At 42.0% G+C, this 20525-nt stretch overlaps 1 protein-coding gene and 1 long non-coding RNA gene across 4 annotated transcripts in view; one reads left to right on the forward strand and one right to left on the reverse strand.

The window, feature by feature from the left end:
• The window catches only part of LOC141580156 (uncharacterized), a 33227-nt gene extending 13862 nt beyond the window's left edge, over window positions 1–19365 (reverse strand). For both annotated transcript variants that reach the window (XR_012512249.1, XR_012512250.1), the window contains exons 1-4: window positions 18864–19365; window positions 18410–18549; window positions 5291–5386; window positions 2124–2241 (exon numbers count right to left, since the gene is read on the reverse strand). This is a non-coding gene — a long non-coding RNA (uncharacterized LOC141580156). The remainder of the gene's footprint in view (window positions 1–2123; window positions 2242–5290; window positions 5387–18409; window positions 18550–18863) is intronic.
• WIPF3 (WAS/WASL interacting protein family member 3) overlaps window positions 1–20525 on the forward strand; it is a 110159-nt gene that overhangs the window by 56440 nt on the left and 33194 nt on the right. For both annotated transcript variants that reach the window (XM_039472554.2, XM_074379886.1), the window contains exon 3: window positions 19360–19492. In XM_039472554.2, coding sequence (XP_039328488.1) covers window positions 19360–19492 — 133 coding nt within the window. The remainder of the gene's footprint in view (window positions 1–19359; window positions 19493–20525) is intronic.

The raw sequence follows: 20525 nt of genomic DNA on the forward strand, positions 1-20525 counted from the left end.
TATTTTTTTTTTTTTTTTTTTGCAAATCACTATGCTAAGCTGTGGGAGACCCAAATCAGTGGAGCCTTATTTGTCTCTGCCCTCAGATGAAACTTATGAAGAGATAATACAAGTAATATATATTCATTGTAGCAAAGAATGTAGTCTGAGGGAAAACTGAGTGATAAGAGACCTTGGTGATTAAGGGATGGAGTTAAAATGGCTGCCCTCCTTACCAGCATGAAGCACAGAGCAGGCAGTGCTGGGGCTTTCACTGGACACTCACACACGCCCCTAACCTTGCACCCTAACCACCTCCCTCACCTCACCTTGTCCCCAACCTGTAACATAGAGCAGTTAAACTTTGCTCCCCCATAATCTGGCATTTCAGAAAATAAATTGTTTCTCTTAAAGACAGTCATGGCAACATGTCCCCAATTCTTTTTGGAAAATATAAATCTATTAATTTATTGATTTTTATTTCATTATGCCCCATCTCATCCCACAGAAAGTTGAGACAGTGATTTTAAAAATTCTCCTCCCGCAAAGTTTTCCCAAACCCTTTCTGTAGTACTTGGCTACTACTACAGATTTTTTTTTTTTTTTCTGGTTTATAAGACGTCTGATTTTTTTTTTTTTTTTGACAAAATAAACCAGAAAGCTCAGTGCAGGTGTCCACCAATTCAAGGAGAAGACACACTTCTCAGAGCTCCGCTTCCTGTGGCCCAGCTGCTGTTGGCCATTGGTGTTAACTGGGGGTTCCACATTCTCCCACCTCCTACCCAGTGACTTTGCCCAGGGACGTTGATGACTGTGGAGCTTTAATAGTATGATTTTCTTTATCCTATGTAAACATTGAATATATCTCTGTGTGTATATGTGATTTAATTTTTAAATGCACTTTTTTAGAGCAGTTTTAGGTTCACAGCAAAATTGAGCAGAAAGTACAGAGAGTTCCCGCACACCCACTGCCCCCACACACGCACAGCCTCTCCCACTGTGCACATCAAGACTTATATTCTGTATTTTTTAAAGATTCATCATCTTTAAAACCCTCCTTTCCAATGGTTGTTGCAGCATGAACCTATTGTTACTCAAAATGAACAGATTGAGTACCAGAGATTATTGGCATTTTAATGTGATTTCTTTAAAATGTTTATGTATTAATTTTTATGGTGTCTTACAATCATATTACATAGCCTTATTTTCTCATATTACATAGCCAGATTTTCTGCCAGTACAAGTATTTTTGGTTCTTAAGGTGAAATGGAATATACTAGAGATCAGAATAGTAGCTGACACATCAAAGGCAGTTGATGATGTTTGTTAAAGTACATTGATATTCTATTCCTCAAAGAGTCTTGTGACTTCCAGATGCTTCGTGGTCTTTAAATGACTTCTTCCCTCACCCCACTCCCAACAAGGCTGTAACCTCTTCTGCAGGGTGTGAGTTAACTTCACAGAAATACCAGGGAGGCAGAGGCCCATCAGCACAAAAGGACAGTACATGGGGATATATCTTAAGTTCAGAGCAATGGTTGCATCAGCCCACACCACTCTCATTACGTATGGCCTCAATCAGCAGGCCTAATTTTAGGAGGTGCAAGACAAAAATACAGTCGAGAGAAGTGAACTAAAAATACACCCCCCTTCTTCTGTTACAATGCACTTCCTCAGATAGTTGGTCTGTTCCATTAAGCAAAATTCTCTGCCTGTCATACTTGTCATAAAGACTTTTCGATGATGATTAAGAACACTGAAAGCCTACATTTTATTTTGATTCATTGCAGCTGTCGTGACCTTCCATTTATTTCTGCTCCTTTTTAGAATGGCTGGCATTCACTTAAACAGATGCTACTGTATTTTTCAGGGAGGCTTTGAGGTGATCCCATTTTATTAATATACAAAGAGTGTCATTAAGGAGGGTATGTTGTATGAGTCACACTTCAAGCATACCAGCGAGCCCCTTCTGTGATTCTCATGACAAAAATACTTGCTTTTATTTTCAGCTCCCACTGTATATTTTTGCATTGAAGAACCTATTTTATTTTAATGAAGTTTTAAGAGTGCTTATTATGTATAAGACGTGATGCTGAGTACCGGAAGGGTTGATTGAGACATAATTCCTGCCTCAAGGAACTTACTTGGCAAAGAGAGATACATGTCAAGATGTGAAACTAGGATGTCTGCAGCTGGCACTTCTTAGGGAGGGAGCCGTCCTTGGGGAAATATCTTGATGAACTATGCAAGTAGGGCTGGAACCTGAGGGCAGGAACAAAGTAGCGGTAAGAATGGATAAACCACACTGCAGGAAACAAGGGGAAGAATTCACTCCATGCATAAGAGGCTGGGCAGAGGGAGAAGACAGTTGAGCAGGGAGCTGAGAGAGAAGAACCAGAACACTGGTTTAAGGTTCAGGACTAAAGGAGAACTGGGCCAGGTGAAATTCCATGTTGGGAAAATCAAAGGCCATTTGAGGGCCAGGGATGCCCCATGCTCAGTGTGAGGGTGTTGATAATGCTTGGGAGGGAGAGCCTTTCTGTTCTCCACCCACATTTCAGTAACATCTACAGTTCTCATCAGGAATGTTTTATGTGAATGTTTTGTGGTTTCTTTGTTTTGTTTTGTTTTGGGTTTTTTTGGTGTGGGGACTATCCCAGAAGGTTTTGAGCTGCATTTCTGAGAGCATGAGGAATAGAGCAGAGACAAGATGTATGAAAGTAGGAACCTGGAAGCAAATGTGACCCTGAGACACAAGCTCCCCTGAAATTGCAAAAGTCTTTGGGAGGCGTTGTACTTCCTGAGGGCGTCAAGTGGGAGGTCTGAGCCCATCTCCTCTAGATCTCCAGGGCTTGGGAAGCCCCAGCTGATATCTACTTGTCTGGGTTAAACTGTTAAAATGCATGGCTATTTTACATAAGTTTACAAGAGTGGAAATGCACAGAAAGGACTAGTTAATGTCGACTAAGATTAATTTAGGGCTCCCTGAGAGAGCTTTCATAGCTGGGACTTGGAAGCTGAGTGTGATTTCAATGAACAGAGTTGGAGAAAGCCGTGTCAGGTAGAGGGAATGCCTGAGAATTGGCCTTGAGATACCAAGTGTGTGGACAGGACAGGGAATAGAGAACTAGGCATGTGTGGTTGGCATCTATAGTGTGTGGGTCGGTAGAAACATGGACTGTGGTCAGATTCTGGAAGGCCGTAAACTCCATGCCTAGTGAATTTTGACCTAAGTCTGTGGATGTCTGATCTGTATCTAGAGAAGCAAATTGGAGAAACAGTCTGAAAGTTTGTGAGGAAAAGTTTTCAAAAGAAGAGTCCCATTAGTAGACCATTTAATCCATGACTCTCAAACTTCCCACTTCCACCTATATACGTACTGCAGTTTGGATACTTGTCTCCCCAAACCTCATTTTGAAATGTGATCCCCAGTGTTGGAGGTGGGGCCTAACAGCAGGTAGTTGGGTCATGGGGACAGCGCCCCATGAATTAGTTCTCACTGTATTAGTCCCCTGCAGAGCTAGTTGTTAAGAAGAGCCCGGCACCTGCCCCTGACTCTCTTCCTTCCTCCCTTACCATGTGATCTGGACACGCTGGCTCCACTTTGCCTTCCACCATGAGTGGAATCAGCCTGAAGGCCCCACCAGAAGCAGATGCTGGCACCATGCTTCTTGCACAGCCTGCAGGACTGTGAGCCAATATAAACCTCTCTTTTCTTCATAAATTACCCAGCCTCGGGTATTCCTTTATGGTAACACACACTAAGATAACCCCTGGAGGATGACCTACTCCCATCGCTAAGAGTGGAGCCGTGGTTTAAGTGGTGTGGGTGAGAAGTGAAGAGAGTATGAACACAAGAAGTTGTAGGATAACTAGAAAGGATGGTAGGAATCAGAGATACCTTTGGATGCAGGGTGGGTGGGGGTAGAAATAGACAAATTATTGGTACAGGGAATTGTTGGTTTCAAGTCTGGTTGACTTGGATGATATTGCTGAGCTCTGTATCACAAGAGGAGTCAGAGGTGCACAGGAGTGTGTTTGTGTGTGGTGGGGAGGGATGGAGGAGCAGAGATTATGAGTTTGGTTTTGGATGTGTTGAGACTAAGGTGCTAGTGGGATATTTACATGAAGATGTTCAGCAGCCAGTTGGAAACGCAGGCCTGGGGTTTCCAAGTGGCTCATTCTTAAAGGAATTATCTATGTTGCATAAATGCCAGCAGCGCCCAGAGGTAGACTGAGTAGATTCTGGGTGTTTCAGCTCATTCCTGAGCCTCACTGTGGAAGTCATATATGTATGGAAGTGTCTAGGTTTCCCCCTACGCTGTCCCATAGCAGATTTTCAGTGAATATTTTTTCTGTGAGAGCAGTACCCTCAGTCTGGTGATTCTGGGAGGAATGGAATTTTATACTTTTCTTGCAAATAATGGTGTGGGAGCACTCATTTGCGATATTTGCTTACATTTGACCTTTTGTCCATGAACATATGGATATAACAAACATTTTCCTAGGAAACGAAATATAACTTTACAAGACAGATTTTTCTTAAATAACAGGGAAAGGGGGTGGTGGCAGGGGTACTGGACAGTCTTAGTCCTGCCTTTCTGCCTCCTTTCCTTTGTTTTCTCTTCATTGTGACCTGTTAGCCTAATAGTTTATACTACCTTCTATTTGCCATTTATTTATTGATTTAGATATTGCTCGTTTATCGTTTCTTTATTATAGATATTTGTCCCCTGAAGAGCAGCAGCCTGAGTCTGTCTTTGCAAAGAACTTAGACCAGAATGGTTGTGCTTAATAGAACAAGTCAAACAAAAACAGATTGAATGCCTGGCATACAGGGTCACTGGGCTTATGTGGTGAAAAATGAAGGAACTGCCATTTCCCCCTCAGGGTTGTTGGGAGACTCACATATCATCATATCTAGGGACGAACTTATAAGCTGCAAACATTTGTAATTATAGGACACTGTTGTTGTTGTTGTTGTTGTCATCGTTATTTGGGAAAAATCAGGTAAATGAGAGAAACATTCACCAGAGTTTTCAGAACATACTTCATGGAAAAGGTATATTTGAGCCAGACAGAGCCATTGTACATTATGGATCAGAAGAGGGACTGATGGTGTTTGGCGAAGGTTTATTGGGAGGGATTTTGCAATAATTCAGCCATGCAGTGGGTTGTTGACATGGGAGGGGAGGTCATTCGGCACTCTGTGGTGTCCATTGGTCACCGGGGGGTAGAGTTCAAAGGGCATATTCTTCCCAGAACACATTCATTTAGCTTCCTTGCTGGCAGCACCTCCTGGCCCGCTTACCTTATTCTGTGAAGGCCTCACACGCGTACAAACTAGACCATTAGACAGCTAAACTTGAGTTCAAGATGAGGCTGGGGGAGATGCTCCTTCTTTTTCCTAGAAAAAAATGTCAGACATTGTTGTTTCCAGATGTTTAAACTTTCTCATCTTATAAAAGATATTGTAGGGCTCTGAAATGATAATGGGTCAGTGAGACATGGGACAGTTGGCAAGGATGGTCACTTGGGCTGGAAAAGGCCTGGTCATTTGTTGGCTTGGGAATATATTATCATCTCTGTCCTGATAATGAAAAGAAATTAGAACTGAGCAAGTGGCCCAGTGGGTATATCCAGTTTTTATGTGTCCATGGTTAAAAAATGAGCTGCGCCAAGTCAGTAGTGAAAGGAGCAACATTGCAAGTGCAGTTTGTGTCTGTTAATGGGGCTCACTGTTTTGGCCCGGAAGTAGGAGAGATAATAAGCTTATTGCAGTGTGTTGAGTTTAAGTTGCAATCTCTAAATAATATGCCAACACTGTTATTTCTTTCTTTATCACACTGAGACATTATCTGTTGACTTGCTACTATAAGCAATGAGGATTTAGCTTCCTTGAATTATCCTTCTTCTCTTCCTCCCCAGCTTCCTCCTTATTTTTTTTTTTTTATCCTTATGGCACTATTTTTACTTTCTTTCATGGTTACTTTTGTAACTTTAAATAATATACTTAAGCCTCTGCTGCTTTTGATCAGCTTGCATTCTTTCACCCTCTGTTTTGAGAAAAGCGGTGGTTAGTGCCTCTCTGCTCCTTGCTACATCTCTTTTCTATCTTCCATGTCCCAATTTTTCTCAACTGTATTTTTTACTTTTAAAACTTTAGTTTGAAATTAGCATACAGTAAGATTGACCTTTTCAGGGGAGGGTAACAACTCTGTGAATTGCAAAACATGCATAGATTCATGTAACTACCACCACCATCAAGATACAGTGCAATTCCATCACCCCCACAACTCCATCATGCCACCCATTTGTAATCACATCTTCCTTCCACCCCTAATCCCTGCAGCCACTGGTCTTCCTTTATTATCATTATTATCCCATTGCCAGGTAGTAGTCCTCAGCTTATTAATCCATTCACCTGCTGAAGGACATTTTGGTTGTTTTCAGTTTTGAGCAATTATAAATAAAGCTGATTTAAACATTCATGTATAAGTTTTCATACGAACATAAGTAGTTATTTTTCTATCATAAATACCTCAGAGTCATATTACTGAGTCATATGTTAAGTGTATGTTTAACTTTACAAGAAACTGTCAGGCCAGGTGTGGTGGCTCACACCTGTAATCCTAGCACTTTGGGAGGCCGAGGTGGGTGGATCATCAAAGGTCAGGAGTTCAAAACCAGCCTGGCCATCATGGTGAAACCCCATCTTTATTTAAAAAAAAAAACAAAAAAACTGTCAAACTGTCCGAGTGGCTGTTCCATTTCACAATCCCACCAACAATATATAAGAGTTGCAGTTGCACTGCATTCTTGTCACCACGTGCTGTTGTCGGGTTTTTGTTTGGCTTCGTTTAGCCATTCTAATAGATGTGCAGTACTATTACATCATGGTTTAAACTTGCGTTGCCCTAATGGCTAATGATAATGAACATTTTTTCATGTTCTTATTTGCCTTCTATATATCCTTTCTGGTGAAGTATCTTTTGCCCTTTTTTTAACTGGAGTTTTTGTTTGTTTGTCTTTTACTATTGAGTTTTCAGAGTTTTTAATATATTTTGCAAACAAGTCCCTTATTGCATTTGCAATTTGAAAATATTCTCTCCCAATCTGTAGCTTGTCCTTTTATCCTCTTAACAGTGTCTTCCCCAAAACAAAAGTTTTAATTTTTTTTATAAAGTCCAATTGAATAGTTTTTGTTTGTTTGTTTGAGACAATTTCACTCCATCATCACCCAGGCTGGGGTGGAGTGCGGTGGTGCAATCTTGGCTCAACTGCAACCTCCGCTTCCCAGGTTCAAGTGATTCTTGTGGCTCAGCCTCCCCAGTAGCTGGAATTATAGGCAGCCGCCACCATGCCCAGCTAATTTTTGTATATTTAGAAGAGGTGGGGTTTTGCCGTGTTGGTCAGCTTGGTCTCAAACATCTGACCTCAAGTGATCTGCTCGCCTTGAGCAAAGTGCTGGGATTACAGGCGTGAGCCACTGCACCCAGCCTAATGGTATTTTCTTTTATGCATTGTGTTTTTGGTGTCTTTTCTAAGAACTCTCTACGTAACCCAGGTCACAAAGATTTTTTGTGTGTCCTCTTTTAAAGAAACATTATCGTTTTACATTTTATGTTTAGACCTTTGATCCATTTTGAGCTAATTTATGTATGAGATATGAGGCTTAGGCTGAGTTTCATTTTTTGCAAACAGATGTCCAGTTGTCCTAATACCATTTGATGAAAAGACTGTCCTTTCTCCATTAAATTGCTTTTGCATCTTTGTCAAAAATCAATTGACCATAATTGTGTGGATCTATTTCTGAACTCTCTTTTCTGTTCCATTGATCTCTGTGTCTATTTCTTTGCCAGACCATACCACCTTGATTACTGGTTTATTGGAAGTCCTAAAATCAGGTAATATGAGTCATCCAACTTTACTCTTCTTTTGCAAAATCATTTTGATGATTCTAGTTCCTTTGCCTTTCCATATAAATTTTAGACTTAGCATGTCTATCGCTATTTTAAACTCTTACTGGGATTTTAATTGGAATTGCATTGAATCTACAGATCAACCTGGGAAAAACTGACATCTTTCCTATGTGATCTAATTCGTGAATGCAGCATATCTTTTCATTTATTGAGGTCTACTTTCTTTCATTAGCATTTTTTGGTTTTAAGAATCCATATGCTGTGCGTGTTTTGTTAGATTTATGCATAAGTATTTCCTTTGTACTTGGAGCTATTTTAAGGTTTTTTCTTAATTTCTATTTCCAGGTTTTTGCTGGTACAGTATATAGTTATGTGTACTGGCCTGGCGTCTTATGACCTTACTAAACTCACTTGTCAGTTCTAGGAGTTTTCTACATAGAAAATCATGTTGACAGAGAGGAAGTACAGTTTTTATTTCCTCCTTCCCAATCTGTTATGCTGTTTATTTATTTGTCTTACATTATTGCACTTGTTAGAATTTCCATTATGATGGTCAGTAAGAATGGTGAGAGTGAACCTCCCTGCTTTGTTCCTGATCTTAGGGGAAAATGTTTTACCACTAAGTGCAATGTTAGCTATAGTTGTTGTTTTTTTAAATCAGGTTATTGAAGTACTCTTTTATTCTTAGTTTGCTGAGAGTTTTTGCCATGAATGGATATTGAATTTTGTCAGATGCTTTTCCTGTATCAATTGATGTAATCATGTGATTCTTCTTTTTTAGACTATTAATATGGTGGATTTTATTGATTGATTTTGAAGCATATTTTATTCTGTTCTATTCTCAGAATAAACCCCACTTAGTAATAGTTTATTATTATTTTTACATTTTGCTTGAGTCTGGATAATGTTTGCTTTCAGTTGTGTAATCATATTAAGTGTTTCTGCTTTATCTCTACAAATGTCTGTAAAAGCTGAAAATCTCTGAAAGACAATACTTTTAGTATTATGAAGTACAAATACTGTCTGTATGGAAACAAATAGGATTGTATGATTGCATTTCTCTCTCTTTGTGACCAACATACTCTCAACATTATAATAAATTAAGATATGGTAACTCCTTTCTTACTCTATTAAGTTATTCAGAGTCAATGTTTTTCTTGCACAATTTTCTCTTTTTCCCAAGTTTCATATTCTCTTTATTTTTACTAGGGGTTGGGAAAAGGGAGCCATATACTTTCTTCCCTTGATGCCCAGCATTGTCCACCTTCTTAGATGTTCTCTTGCCCTGAATGTGTTCCGTTCTTTTCTAATTTGAACTGGCTGTTTTCTAGCCTGCTACACAGCTACCATCCAGGGATTTCTTTTTATTGGAAAAGAAACTGTCATTTATTGGAAACTGTCATCTGGGATTTTCTTTACTCCATCAGATCTAGCAGTGAGACCCCTCCAGGACTGTGCTTGGGCTCAGCTGTGAGTCATTGTTTCTCTAGGCTTCAACCTGGCTTTATTCCAGGAAATGCAAGCTTTAAAACAGGAAAAGGTGGAGTCTGCTGAAAATTCTTAGAGGAAACTGATATTAATAGCTAACATTTGTTGAGTAATTACCAGGTGCCAAGCCCTGTTTTAAGATCATTATAGTGACTACGTCCTTTAATCTGCACTACAACTTATGTGGTAGTTATTACTCTCTTCCCAATTATTTAGATGAGGTAATGGAGGCCTCAAAAGTCAAGTCACCTGCCTAAGTTTTACCACCAATAAATGGTGGACCAGAATCCTAGCCAAGGTGGCAGGGCTCTGGAGCCCTCATTTTTAACTGCAAAGAGGGGCTGTCTTGGGTGCCTTTAGGGGTGACTTACTCCACCAAGCACACTTGGGCACTGGCAGACTGGACCCAGATGCTTCCTGAAATGCAGACAACGAGAACAGAATAGTAAGTGGAAGAACTGACCCCTGAACTCAGCTCTTTCCAGATACCACACTGCCTTCTTAATAATGAGTAGGTAAATACACTTTTGGCAGCCCAACTAGCTGGAAGAACTGGCTCAGAGAAGAGCCACGAATGTTGAAAGCATGAACCAAGGAGACACCAGGGGTATGGAGGATCACTGCAAACCAAAGAAGGACTTGCTGGGTGCAGACAGGGAAGGAAAGGCCTCTACTCTTCAACGACAGGGCCTAGAACTGAGGTGAGGCCCAGGAATGACACGGTTATAGAACACATATGCCCAGCAGCCTGGTCTGGTGACTTAGGAGCCCAACCCAGAGAGGTTTGCAAGCAGGTTCTGGAATGGATGAGAATTCATGAGATCCAGCAATGAGAACCCTTCAGCATGGTCCTTGGGCTCATCTGTGAGTCATTGTTTCTCTAGGATTCAGTCCAAGTCTGGACCCAGAGGCTTCTGCTGGCCTTTTCATTCAGAGGTTCTAGAAAGTGACGATAAGAAAAGGAAGTCTAGATCCACTTACATGATCATCTGTAACAGACAAAATACTATGGGAACATCTTAAACTTGCTGGACATTTTGAAATTTTTCCCTCCTCAGTTATTTTTGTTATCTTCACCTCCTTTCATATGTGAACAATATTTATAACCACTATTATTTTAGAGTCAACAAAAGGAGGCCATATGCCAAAGACCCTGCATTTTGCCCTACAGCCAACAGCGGGGCATGAAAGGAGAGAAGAGGCCCAACATTCAGAAGAGAGAGGTGGACCAGCAGGGCTGGCCGGTAAGAGGTTGTCTGTTACCTGACAAGGGAGTTTCAGGTACAGCTTATTTACAGTTGAGGGTATCAGCGACACAGCATAGGCTTACTCTGTGCACTTTCCATTTTAAGTACTCTCAGTCCCCCTGCCAAGGCAGCTGCTGGCATGTAATGTACTCATCAGGCTCTCCTTAGAGCCTGTCATTCAGCCTTGGCCGTCCTTTCTGGCTCTGACAAAAGCCTAGCACTTAGCTCCTTTGGCCCCACCCTTCTTCCACGCTCCACTCACTGTCTCTTTCTGCCCACCCTCCCTTTTCCTTCTATGATGCCCCCTTCCTGCCCACTCCTTCCTGCTGTGGCTCTCACATTCCTTGCGAGGCAACACCTACCCTGGCCTCAAGCCAGAGAGCAGTCGGACCCCTTCACCCTCCCAGTTGCAGGCCTGTCTTGTATTTCCTGGGTATAAGAGGCTGTATTGTGATGAAGAGAGCCAGACTTGCCTGGGCTCACTGCTCACCTCTGTACTTGGTAGCAGTGGATGGTCTGCTTCACCTCTGTGCCTCATCTGCAAACTGGACATAATACTCATAACTAGTACCTACATTTTAGGGTTGTTCAAGGGCCTTTGAAATGAATTAATACATGCAAAGTGGTTGGGGCAGTGCCTGGCACTATACAAATCCCTTTCCATTTCTATTATTGCTTTTGTCATTGTCACCTATTGTATGTTGCAGATCTCTTGTTAATTCCCCTTCCCAGACTCCAAAGTCACTGCTGTGTGCACTCTAAGTAGAGAGAAGGAGCCAGCCTCTGTAAAATATTGGTGATTTCAAATAAGAGAGAGAGGAAGGAGCCATAGATACTCTAAGGTTTTGAGACTGGATGAATGGGGAGAAGCTCTTAACAGAGATGGAGGGCCAGCAGCACAATGAGCTGGAAATAACAACAGTAATGTCATTTCATTCGTTTGCAACTTAATCTGCTGGGCAGGCACATGTTTCTTTTTGATAATACTTTTTGTCTAGAGGAAATAGAAGATATGAAACCTCGCAGTGTTCTAACTGTGCATTATTTAGTAGCTATTCCTGGTGCCATGCCCTTGACTCCTAGTCTGATCTCTTTTTTTGAGTTCATGAGATTGTTCTTTCTAGGTCCAACTTAGGTTTGAAGATCAAATTTTCTCACAATTTAAAGTTTAGTCTTAAAAGCCTGAGAATATTGGCATCATTGAAAAATAGAGAATGGTGCGGAATTGAATTCACATCTCTAGGGACACTGTGGCCAAAGGATAAAAAGGGCGAAGACATTTGAAAGAATCAGGGCTGAAATGCAACCTCAAAAAACAGCCACTTCTCTTCCCCAGATCTGTGTGCTTTGTGGGAGCAGATAGACATCGGGGGGGAGGGGCAGAGTCGAAGATCTAGGGATTAAGGTTTCTATAGAGTTCATATCAACAAAATACTGATAGATTGATTGCTCACACAGTTTTTTAAAGATGGATTCACTGGTAAGAGAAAGTGCAGTGGCTTAGTTTTTGCACTCAAAAATAAGGAATAAGACCAATATGTAGAAACTGTAACACTGAACAAGATATGAGCAGTGCTGTAGAGAATTACAAACGATGTGCCTTGGCAGCGGAAGAGCAGGTTGTACAAGGAGAAGTTTAGTTGAGAAAGTTGAAAAAATACATTTTCTAAAGTAAACTGTATTTAATGTCAAGAGCTTCACGGGGAGATGAAAGGTTTGGCAGATACAGCAGAGCGGGGTGTGGGGCACCTCCAGAAGAGGAGGTGGCCTGAGCATGGGCTTGGAAGTAGGAAAGAAGAGACATGGGATATACCCGGAACAGCTGAAGTGAGGCTCAAACTGGCCAAGGAAAGAAACCCTGGGGTAGTATGGCTGAATTCCTTGATTTGGTAGAGACTAGAGGGCCACTGAAGCATTTGGAGAAGAGGAGTCAATTAGCACTTTAAAAAGGATCATTTAAAGGCTGTCGCAAAGAGAGATGAGAGTCCAATTTTGGAGACCAGATAGGAGGCTCTGGGTCTAGAAAATAAATAATGAGAAGTATATATATGTTCACATACACAAATATACAAAAGATAGGTACATATATGTGTATATACATACAGTCATGTGTTGATTAACAAAGGGGATATGTTCTGATGTATCTATGTTGTTAGGTGATTTTTGTCATCATGTGACCATCATAGAGTGCACATCCACAGACCTGGATGGTTGCGCCTGTTGCACACCTAGGTAATGTGATATGGCCCATTGCTCTAGGCTGCAAAACTGTACAGTATGTTACTGTACTGAATGAATCCTGTAGGCGACTGTAACGCAATGGGAAGTATTTATGTATCTAACCATATCTAAACATAAGAAAGGTACAGTAAAAATATGGTATTATACTGTTACAGTATAATACCATATTTGTGGTATTACTGTGTGTGGTGTGTTATACGTGTGATATGTTACTGACTGATACATCATTATGTAGAGAGTGTACACACATGCACACACGTGTACACACACCCCCTGAGCACAGCATCCTGGCACTCCTACCGATACTGTATCCCCACTCTTAACACCATGCCTAGCACAGAATTAGCAATCAAATTTTAAACAATATTGGGTTACATGAATGTCCAAGGGATTCGCTTTACTGATTTCTGCTTACCATCTTTTCAAGCCCCCTCTTTCCAGCAGTTTCTATGAACTACTTTCATCAGTTAAAGTAACCATCATGTGCATTTAAAGACATGCTTTTGTCTAGTATCTGACAAAAACTAGATAAATATGTCTAAAATATTTATGTTTACTGTCCTTTTGAATTGGTAGTTCTGGGGTAGTTGAGTCTCTAATCCCTACTTCTGACACCTGTCTCTGTCTGCCCAATTTACACCTGTCCCAAGTCTCTCTTTTTCCATGTTTCTTCATTTATACTCTTTCCATCCCTAACATTTATTCTCAAATGTTTCTGATTATTCCCTACTAAAGAGACTTAGAATTAATACTGGAATCAAAATTCTCATCATTGCTAAAAATTAGTACCAAAATATATTGCCAGATGTGCAGTTTGTAGTTGGGAAGGATTGGCACATAATAGAACTGCTTGATAACACTGGTTTGAGTAGGAAAAAGCTGGCATTTATATGTAAACTCGTGGTACCCCATGGAAATCAGTCAAGCTCAGCAGGCAATCCTAATGAGGCCTCTGATTTTTTTTTCTATGGGCTGAGATGGAAAGTCATTGCAAATTTTGAGTGGACTAACATGATCTGGGAGGAGGTGCTCTGTAAGGGTAAGCATGTTGCTCTAGGAACATAGATGGGGCTCTTTGTCTGGCCTTCTAGGATCAAGAGCCCTCCTGGGAGACATCCAGGAGACAATTATCAAAAGAGTAGAGATCAGCTCAAGCCAAGGTCTGGAGGTGAGTGCTAGCATGGAGGGTTCGAGGAGTAGAAAGTCTGGGCTGGTCACTAAGGGCCTTGTGCAACGTGAGGGAATTTGAATCCTCAGGATTCAATTCAACTGGATCCAGCAAAGAATGACACAATTAATGATACATCTTTTTAAAAGATTACTCTGGCTGCTGTGTGGAGGAGGGCAAGAAGACATGAAAACCACATAAGGGAATCCAGAGGTGATGGATGCCTGCATTAAGACAGCATGGCAGCGATGAAGAAGAGGTGACAGATTTCTGAGAAATCAGGAAAAACTAACAGGAGTTTTCAATGGACTGGCTGAGGAATAAGGAAAAGGGAAGAGTCGGAGGTGACTTTTACATCCCTGAGCAAGGAGGTGGCAGCAGCAGATAGTAACCAAAGTCATGACAGTGGATGAGATAACCTTGATGGGTAGGCTTGTTTTATGAGTGTACAGAACAGGACCAGACTCACCAATAACTCATAGCCCCAACAAAAGACCCCCTCCTTCTGCTTCATCTCCAGGGAAGCAAAGAGGCACAGGATGAGTCAGCTCTGTACTCCAGGTAACAGTCACAGCTCTACACACAGTATTGTTTAAGTATCAGGCTTTGGCCAACATGATGAAACCCCATCTCTACTAATAATACAAAAATTAGCCAAGCGTGGTGGCACACACCTGTAATCTCAGCCACTCCGGAGGCTGAGGCAGGAAAATTGCTTGAACCCGGGAGGTGGAGGTTGCAGTCAGCCAAGATTGCACCACTGCACTCCAGCCTGGGTGACAGAGTGAGACTCCATCTCCAAAGGAAAAAAGATAGCAGGCTTTAGAAAAGAAGGTTAGCAGGTGCATTCTTTTTGTGCATGGATTGGAATTGGATATTTGGGTTTCTAAAAAATGAGACTCGGAACTGTTAGATCTCAGTGTACCTCGTTCTAGAACAACTTGCCTTGCACATATGGGGTGCAGGGAACATTGTGTCAGACCTGACAGGAGAAAGTTAGTTTTTTAAGCAAATATTTCATGTCTCTCTTTTACATTCCAGGTTCTCTGTGTTCTCTTGCATAAAGAAGTAGAAGGGAGATACTGCCATTCTGGCTGTCCTTGGGATTCAGACTTGGTAATAAACTGCAAGTACTCTGGCTGCTGATGCCTGTCTGCCCCCAAGTTTGAGGAGACAGGGGTAGGCAGAGGGCTGGGGTGATGAACAGGCTGGTATGCCTAGAAACCTGCGCACTGATTTTAGGCTTAATGGCCACATTGGAGAAGCTACCTTTAGGAGACTGCAAGGCTGAAACTGTATCAAAATGATACTGTTTGGATCATTGTTGAGAAAAATGACCTGCTAGATTTGACTCAACCAGCTACAGTTTTTATTAGCATTTCTCGCAGTTACGAGTATTGGAAAGGTGAGGGTGGCATATGGTGGCAGGGTGACAAGCAGAAGATGTGCATGTCAAAGTTTTGATCTGGGCTGGACCGTCATCTCCCTTCCTCAAACTATGCCGTAAGGCGATTGACTCGTTTGTTGGAATGACAAATAGACATGCAAAAGCTTTTATAAAACAGCAACGTGAAAGAAAAGGTCCCTCAGCAGTTTTTTATTCTACCCTTGGCTTTGTTAGGATTGTTGTTCCATTTTTTTGTATTCCTAATCTCACTGGCATACTTCAGGTTTTAAGCCTTTACAACCAAGGGGATGAGCTAAGGTGCACATCTATTCTATGATGGTTCATCTTTTTGGGATTCTGGGCTATCTCTTTTAAAGCTTGCTGTAGGAGAACTGAGTCAACAAAAGCTCTGTGTGGAACCCAACAAATTGTCGCTACTCAGTCACCGTGTTAATGAGAAAAAACAGAGCAAACTTGAAAGTAATGTTTTATTGGTTTCTTTGTTTTGTCTATGTGTTTTTATTTTTTTTGGCCACATAGTTTTGCCATGGGAAAAGTGTCCAGGAATGGCTTTCTCTCCCTTGACTGTATTTTTAGTGCAGTTGCCCATGATCAGGATTTGCACAACATGAAACGTTCTGTGAATATTTGAAAATCCTTTCTTTCCTGTTTCTGCATCCTGTAACCACAGTAACAAGAATTCTTGGGGTAGTAGGAGGTTTTTTAAGACAGCAAATTATGGTTGAATTGTTAAAAAAAATATTGCAGATGAAGTAGAAATGACTGGCTTTGTATAATGTGGTCTTCAATGTGCAAATAAATATGTCCTTTTGTGCAAAACCAATTGAGTCTAAATATACTGTAGATGGTCGCTTTTGCCACAAAGTTGTTAATTCCTTCCTGCCGCACAGGAGAGGAGAGGATTGGTGAACACCATATTAAGATCAGGTGAGGGAGCCCTCTAGCGGGAGACCATCAGGGCGCTCCTTAGGGCCAACACTGGAGCAGAAGACAGCCGAGAGTCACAGAGGGAATGTTAAATTTAGCCCACAGAGTTGAACTGCACCGTGTAAATAAACACACTGTGACTTGCCATGTCCTCCTGCTGACTTGGAAGATGTTTACTAACAAATCTGCCCTGTAGAATTGTCAAGAACTTACTGAGGCATGTCCAAAATTAAAATCATCGTTTTAAGGACATGCTACGTTCTTCATAGCCCTCACCTGAAATGCCTGAGCTGGGCAAGGTCGAGGAGCAGGGGATACATTTTGGTAATAAACAGTCTAAATTGGATGAGATGACCTGCCCCTCAATCCCCAAGGGCATATGAGGGATGGGGTTTTCTCATCATTCCAGTTGCTTTTTTAAAGAAAAGAACGCCCCATTCTCACCCTTGCCTTCCCCAGGGCTCCTCTGGGTTGGGCTGTGAATATTACTGTAATTTAGTGGGTTATCTTCTTATACCTAGAAGGAAAATTACAAAGCACGTTTGTTTCCCAAATCCCTGACCATAATGCATACCTGAGGTTGTAATGCCAAATTCATACAAAAATTTTCTTATTCTCTTAGCTACAGCCGTGATGTTTCTTTGGTCCCTTATTTCTGTCATTCACTATTTATAAATAAATGATAGGAGACTTTAAAAATCTCAAAGCTTTGCAGCTTAAAATACACTCATGATATTAATGGTTTATATGGGATTTTTTTAAAAGCATATTGTATGGGAAATGCCTTGCCTTTCTAAAATAAATAAATATCTGATATCTCCAATGAATCATGATTGAGGCTCTTTGCTCACTGCTTTCTTGTTGACCATCATTCATAAGTCCCTCTAAAGGGTTCAAAAGTGTGTTTCCAGGCAACAAGAATCAGACTTTGAAGTCTGTGCACTTCAAAGCCTGCATAAGGTTCCTAACCCATGCAGTAGAGGCCGCCAGTGAAGAAGTGGACTCAGCACATTTTAGCTAAAACCACAACTGCCTCTTCTCGTGTGTGACACTAGAGAGCCCCTGAGCTTCTAGTCAGCCAACCTGGTTTGTCCTTTTTTAAACAGAAAATGACAATAGCAAGTATTTATAAATCGTATTGATACTCCAGGGACCCTCTGAGGTCTCAAGTCTTCCTTAAAGGCTGCTCAGCCTGATAAACATGGCCATTTCTGGACTCTGGGTGGCCTTCCTCTCTAGGGAACTAGCATGGCTGCCCAGTCCTGTGCCGTGCGTTGCACAGTGGCTTAACTCACCGGAGTGTATGCCTCTCTGCCTGGTGGGTGTGTACACCTTTGAGAGCAAAGACAGCTCTTAATATATCTGGGTCTAGTTCATTCATTCACTTAAGTCATTTATTCATTGGTTTAACAGTAGTTATTGAGCCAGACAGATGCTAGTCTACTCTTTGGGGATATTTTTGTGAACAAAACAGACAGAATCTTTTTTCCTGATGTGGAGTCCTTGGGATTAATGAACAATTAAACTCATAATCAGAAATGGAAATTTTCCACAATGGAAATATAAACTCTGATAAATGTGACAGAGGAAAAAGGAATGGCCTTTTTCAGAAAAAGCAGTGAATGGCCTTATTTAGATTTTGGATCAGAAAGGGCCTCTAAAATGGTGATATTTAAGCTGAAACCCAAGGACATATGGTATTCTCGTATCGTAGGGCTAACAAGCATTTCTTGCTTTGAGAAATGATCTGCCATCTCTTAAGGTCACATGGTTGGTATGAACCTTCTCACTGTGAATAATCCTGGCTGTGGCTTCCAGGACAACCCCTTCCCTCCTTTATTTGCCACCAACCTCCCAATGTTCTTTCTGGTGTTCCCTGGCTCTAATAATCCATAGAAACCTCCACCATGTCAGCTGAAGCTACAGTGGAAGTGAAGCAATTATATCTCAAGGCTACTTGTGGAATTAGGACGAAAATTTTTCTTGAAAATATATTTATGAAGCATTTAGCAGTCCACCAGACACTTACCCTAATAAAAGAGCATACGTCCTTGGTAGCCACAGTGTTGCAAAGTGAAACGCACATGGCCTTTGGGATTCAGCTGACCCGGGTTTGAACCCCAGCCCTGTGGCCTCAAACAGACGATTTCTTCGTCTCAGTTTCCTCATCTGTAAGAGAAGGGCAAACTCAATTTAAACTCACAAGGTTTTGCGAGGACTAATGTAACACACCCAGGCACAGAGTAGACAGTCACCAGACAGTCACTGTAATCGCCTACATTCCCTTTCTCCACAACTTTCTGAGCTCTATGTGTCCCCAGTTTCCCCTGAGGCTCCAGTTCTCCCCTATGCTCCATGATCACATGCAAGCCACCGCCCCTCCTTCAAAGCCAGCTCCCACAGCATGAATCTGCTTCCATTAAGAAACACAATGGGCCCAGCAGGAGCCGCCCAGGACCCAATAGCAAGGAGGATGTGAGTACCTAGGAACTGAGCGAGACTTCACTCCTGCTCAGGAGAACAGTCCAGGGCATGACAGGGTACAGGAACAACTCCCATCATCAAGCGGGAAATCAGCCAGGGATCTGGTCCAGAAGGGGGCCTGGGGCACCGAGCAGGATGATCATTCAAAACTGAGAGCAGGGGCCATGTACTCACAGACAGAAGCCCTGGGGTGAGAGGTATAAGAGAGAGGAAAGAGGGGCTATTATTTAGGGCTCCCTAAGACCTCCAGGAGCTCACAAGATAGGCACTTGGGACTGGGTCATCTAAAGTAAAGAGTCCATTCTACGTCACCAGGGAAAGAGGTGTGAGCAAGGCCCAAAAGTGTCTCTCCCACAGGTAACCTGAGATCAGCCTTGGGAATGGGATGGGGAAGGCAGAGAACTGCAGGAGGAGAAACTGACAGCAGACAGGACATTTTGCTTATCTGAAAATGCTATATGCAATTATAATCAAATCCCTCTTACTCCCCTACAGGTAAGCACAGACACCTCCAGCTTGAGAAAGGCAAATCCGAAAGGCCGGAGTGCACTGTTGGCTGATATCCAGCAAGGAACTCGCCTGCGAAAAGTCACACAGATCAACGACCGCAGTGCCCCGCAGATTGAGAGTAAGTGAGCAGCCCGGCCAGGCCTCCTGTGAGCCAAGGACAGGGCAGGCATGTGAGGCACAGCCAGACACCCCTGGCTGGGGCCACAGCTGCTTCCCAGGACACACATGGGGCTGTCTTAGACCTGCTCATTGGACAGCCCAAGTGGGCAAGAGAACCAGAGCTTTCCTTCCAAATCTGCAAATGGTTTAGAGCATATCTTCTATCCTTGTCAAATGCTAAAAAGAACTCCACAGTGGGACACCTTTTTAAAAATTATAAAATACATGTAACATAAAATTCATCATTTTAACTTTTTAAAGTGTTCAGTCAGTACCACTTATTACGTTCACAATGTTGTTGCAACAATCACCTCTATCTAGTTCCAGAACATTTACATCAGCCCCAAAGGAAATTCCATATTCATTAGCAAGTCATTCCCCATTAGCCCCTGGCCCTTGGCAACGTGATCTACTTTCTGTCTCTCTGAATTTGCCTATTCCGAAGTTTCAAAGAAATTGAATCATGCACTATATGGCCTTTTGTGGCTGGCTTCCCTCACTTAGCTTAATGTTTTCAAGCTTCATAGATGTTAGAGCATGTATCTGTACTTCACTCCTTTTTATCATTTAATATTTAATTGTATGGACACACCACGTTTTGTGTATTCTTTGTAGGGTAACACTTAAGGATCACTCACCTTGTGTCAACATAGTCCTCAAACTCAGTGTCAGAAAGTAAAGGGGCTTGCTCCGGCACAGTGGCTCACACCTGTAATCCCAGAACTTTGGGAGGCCTAGGCGGGCAGATCACCTGAGGTTGGGAGTTTGAGACCAGCCTCACCAACATGGAGAAACCCCGTCTCTATTAAAAATACAAAATTAGCTGGGTGTGGAGGTGCATGCCTGTAATCCCAGCTACTTGGGAGGCTGAGACAGGAGACTCACTTGAACCCAGGAGGTGGAGGTTGCAGTGAGCCGAGATCATGCCGCTGCACTCCAGCCTGGGCAACAAGAGCAAGACTCCATCTCAAACAAACAAAAAAACGTGAAGG

Source organism: Saimiri boliviensis, chromosome 10, assembly GCF_048565385.1.
Source record: "Saimiri boliviensis isolate mSaiBol1 chromosome 10, mSaiBol1.pri, whole genome shotgun sequence".
Taxonomy (NCBI): Eukaryota; Metazoa; Chordata; class Mammalia; order Primates; family Cebidae; genus Saimiri; species Saimiri boliviensis.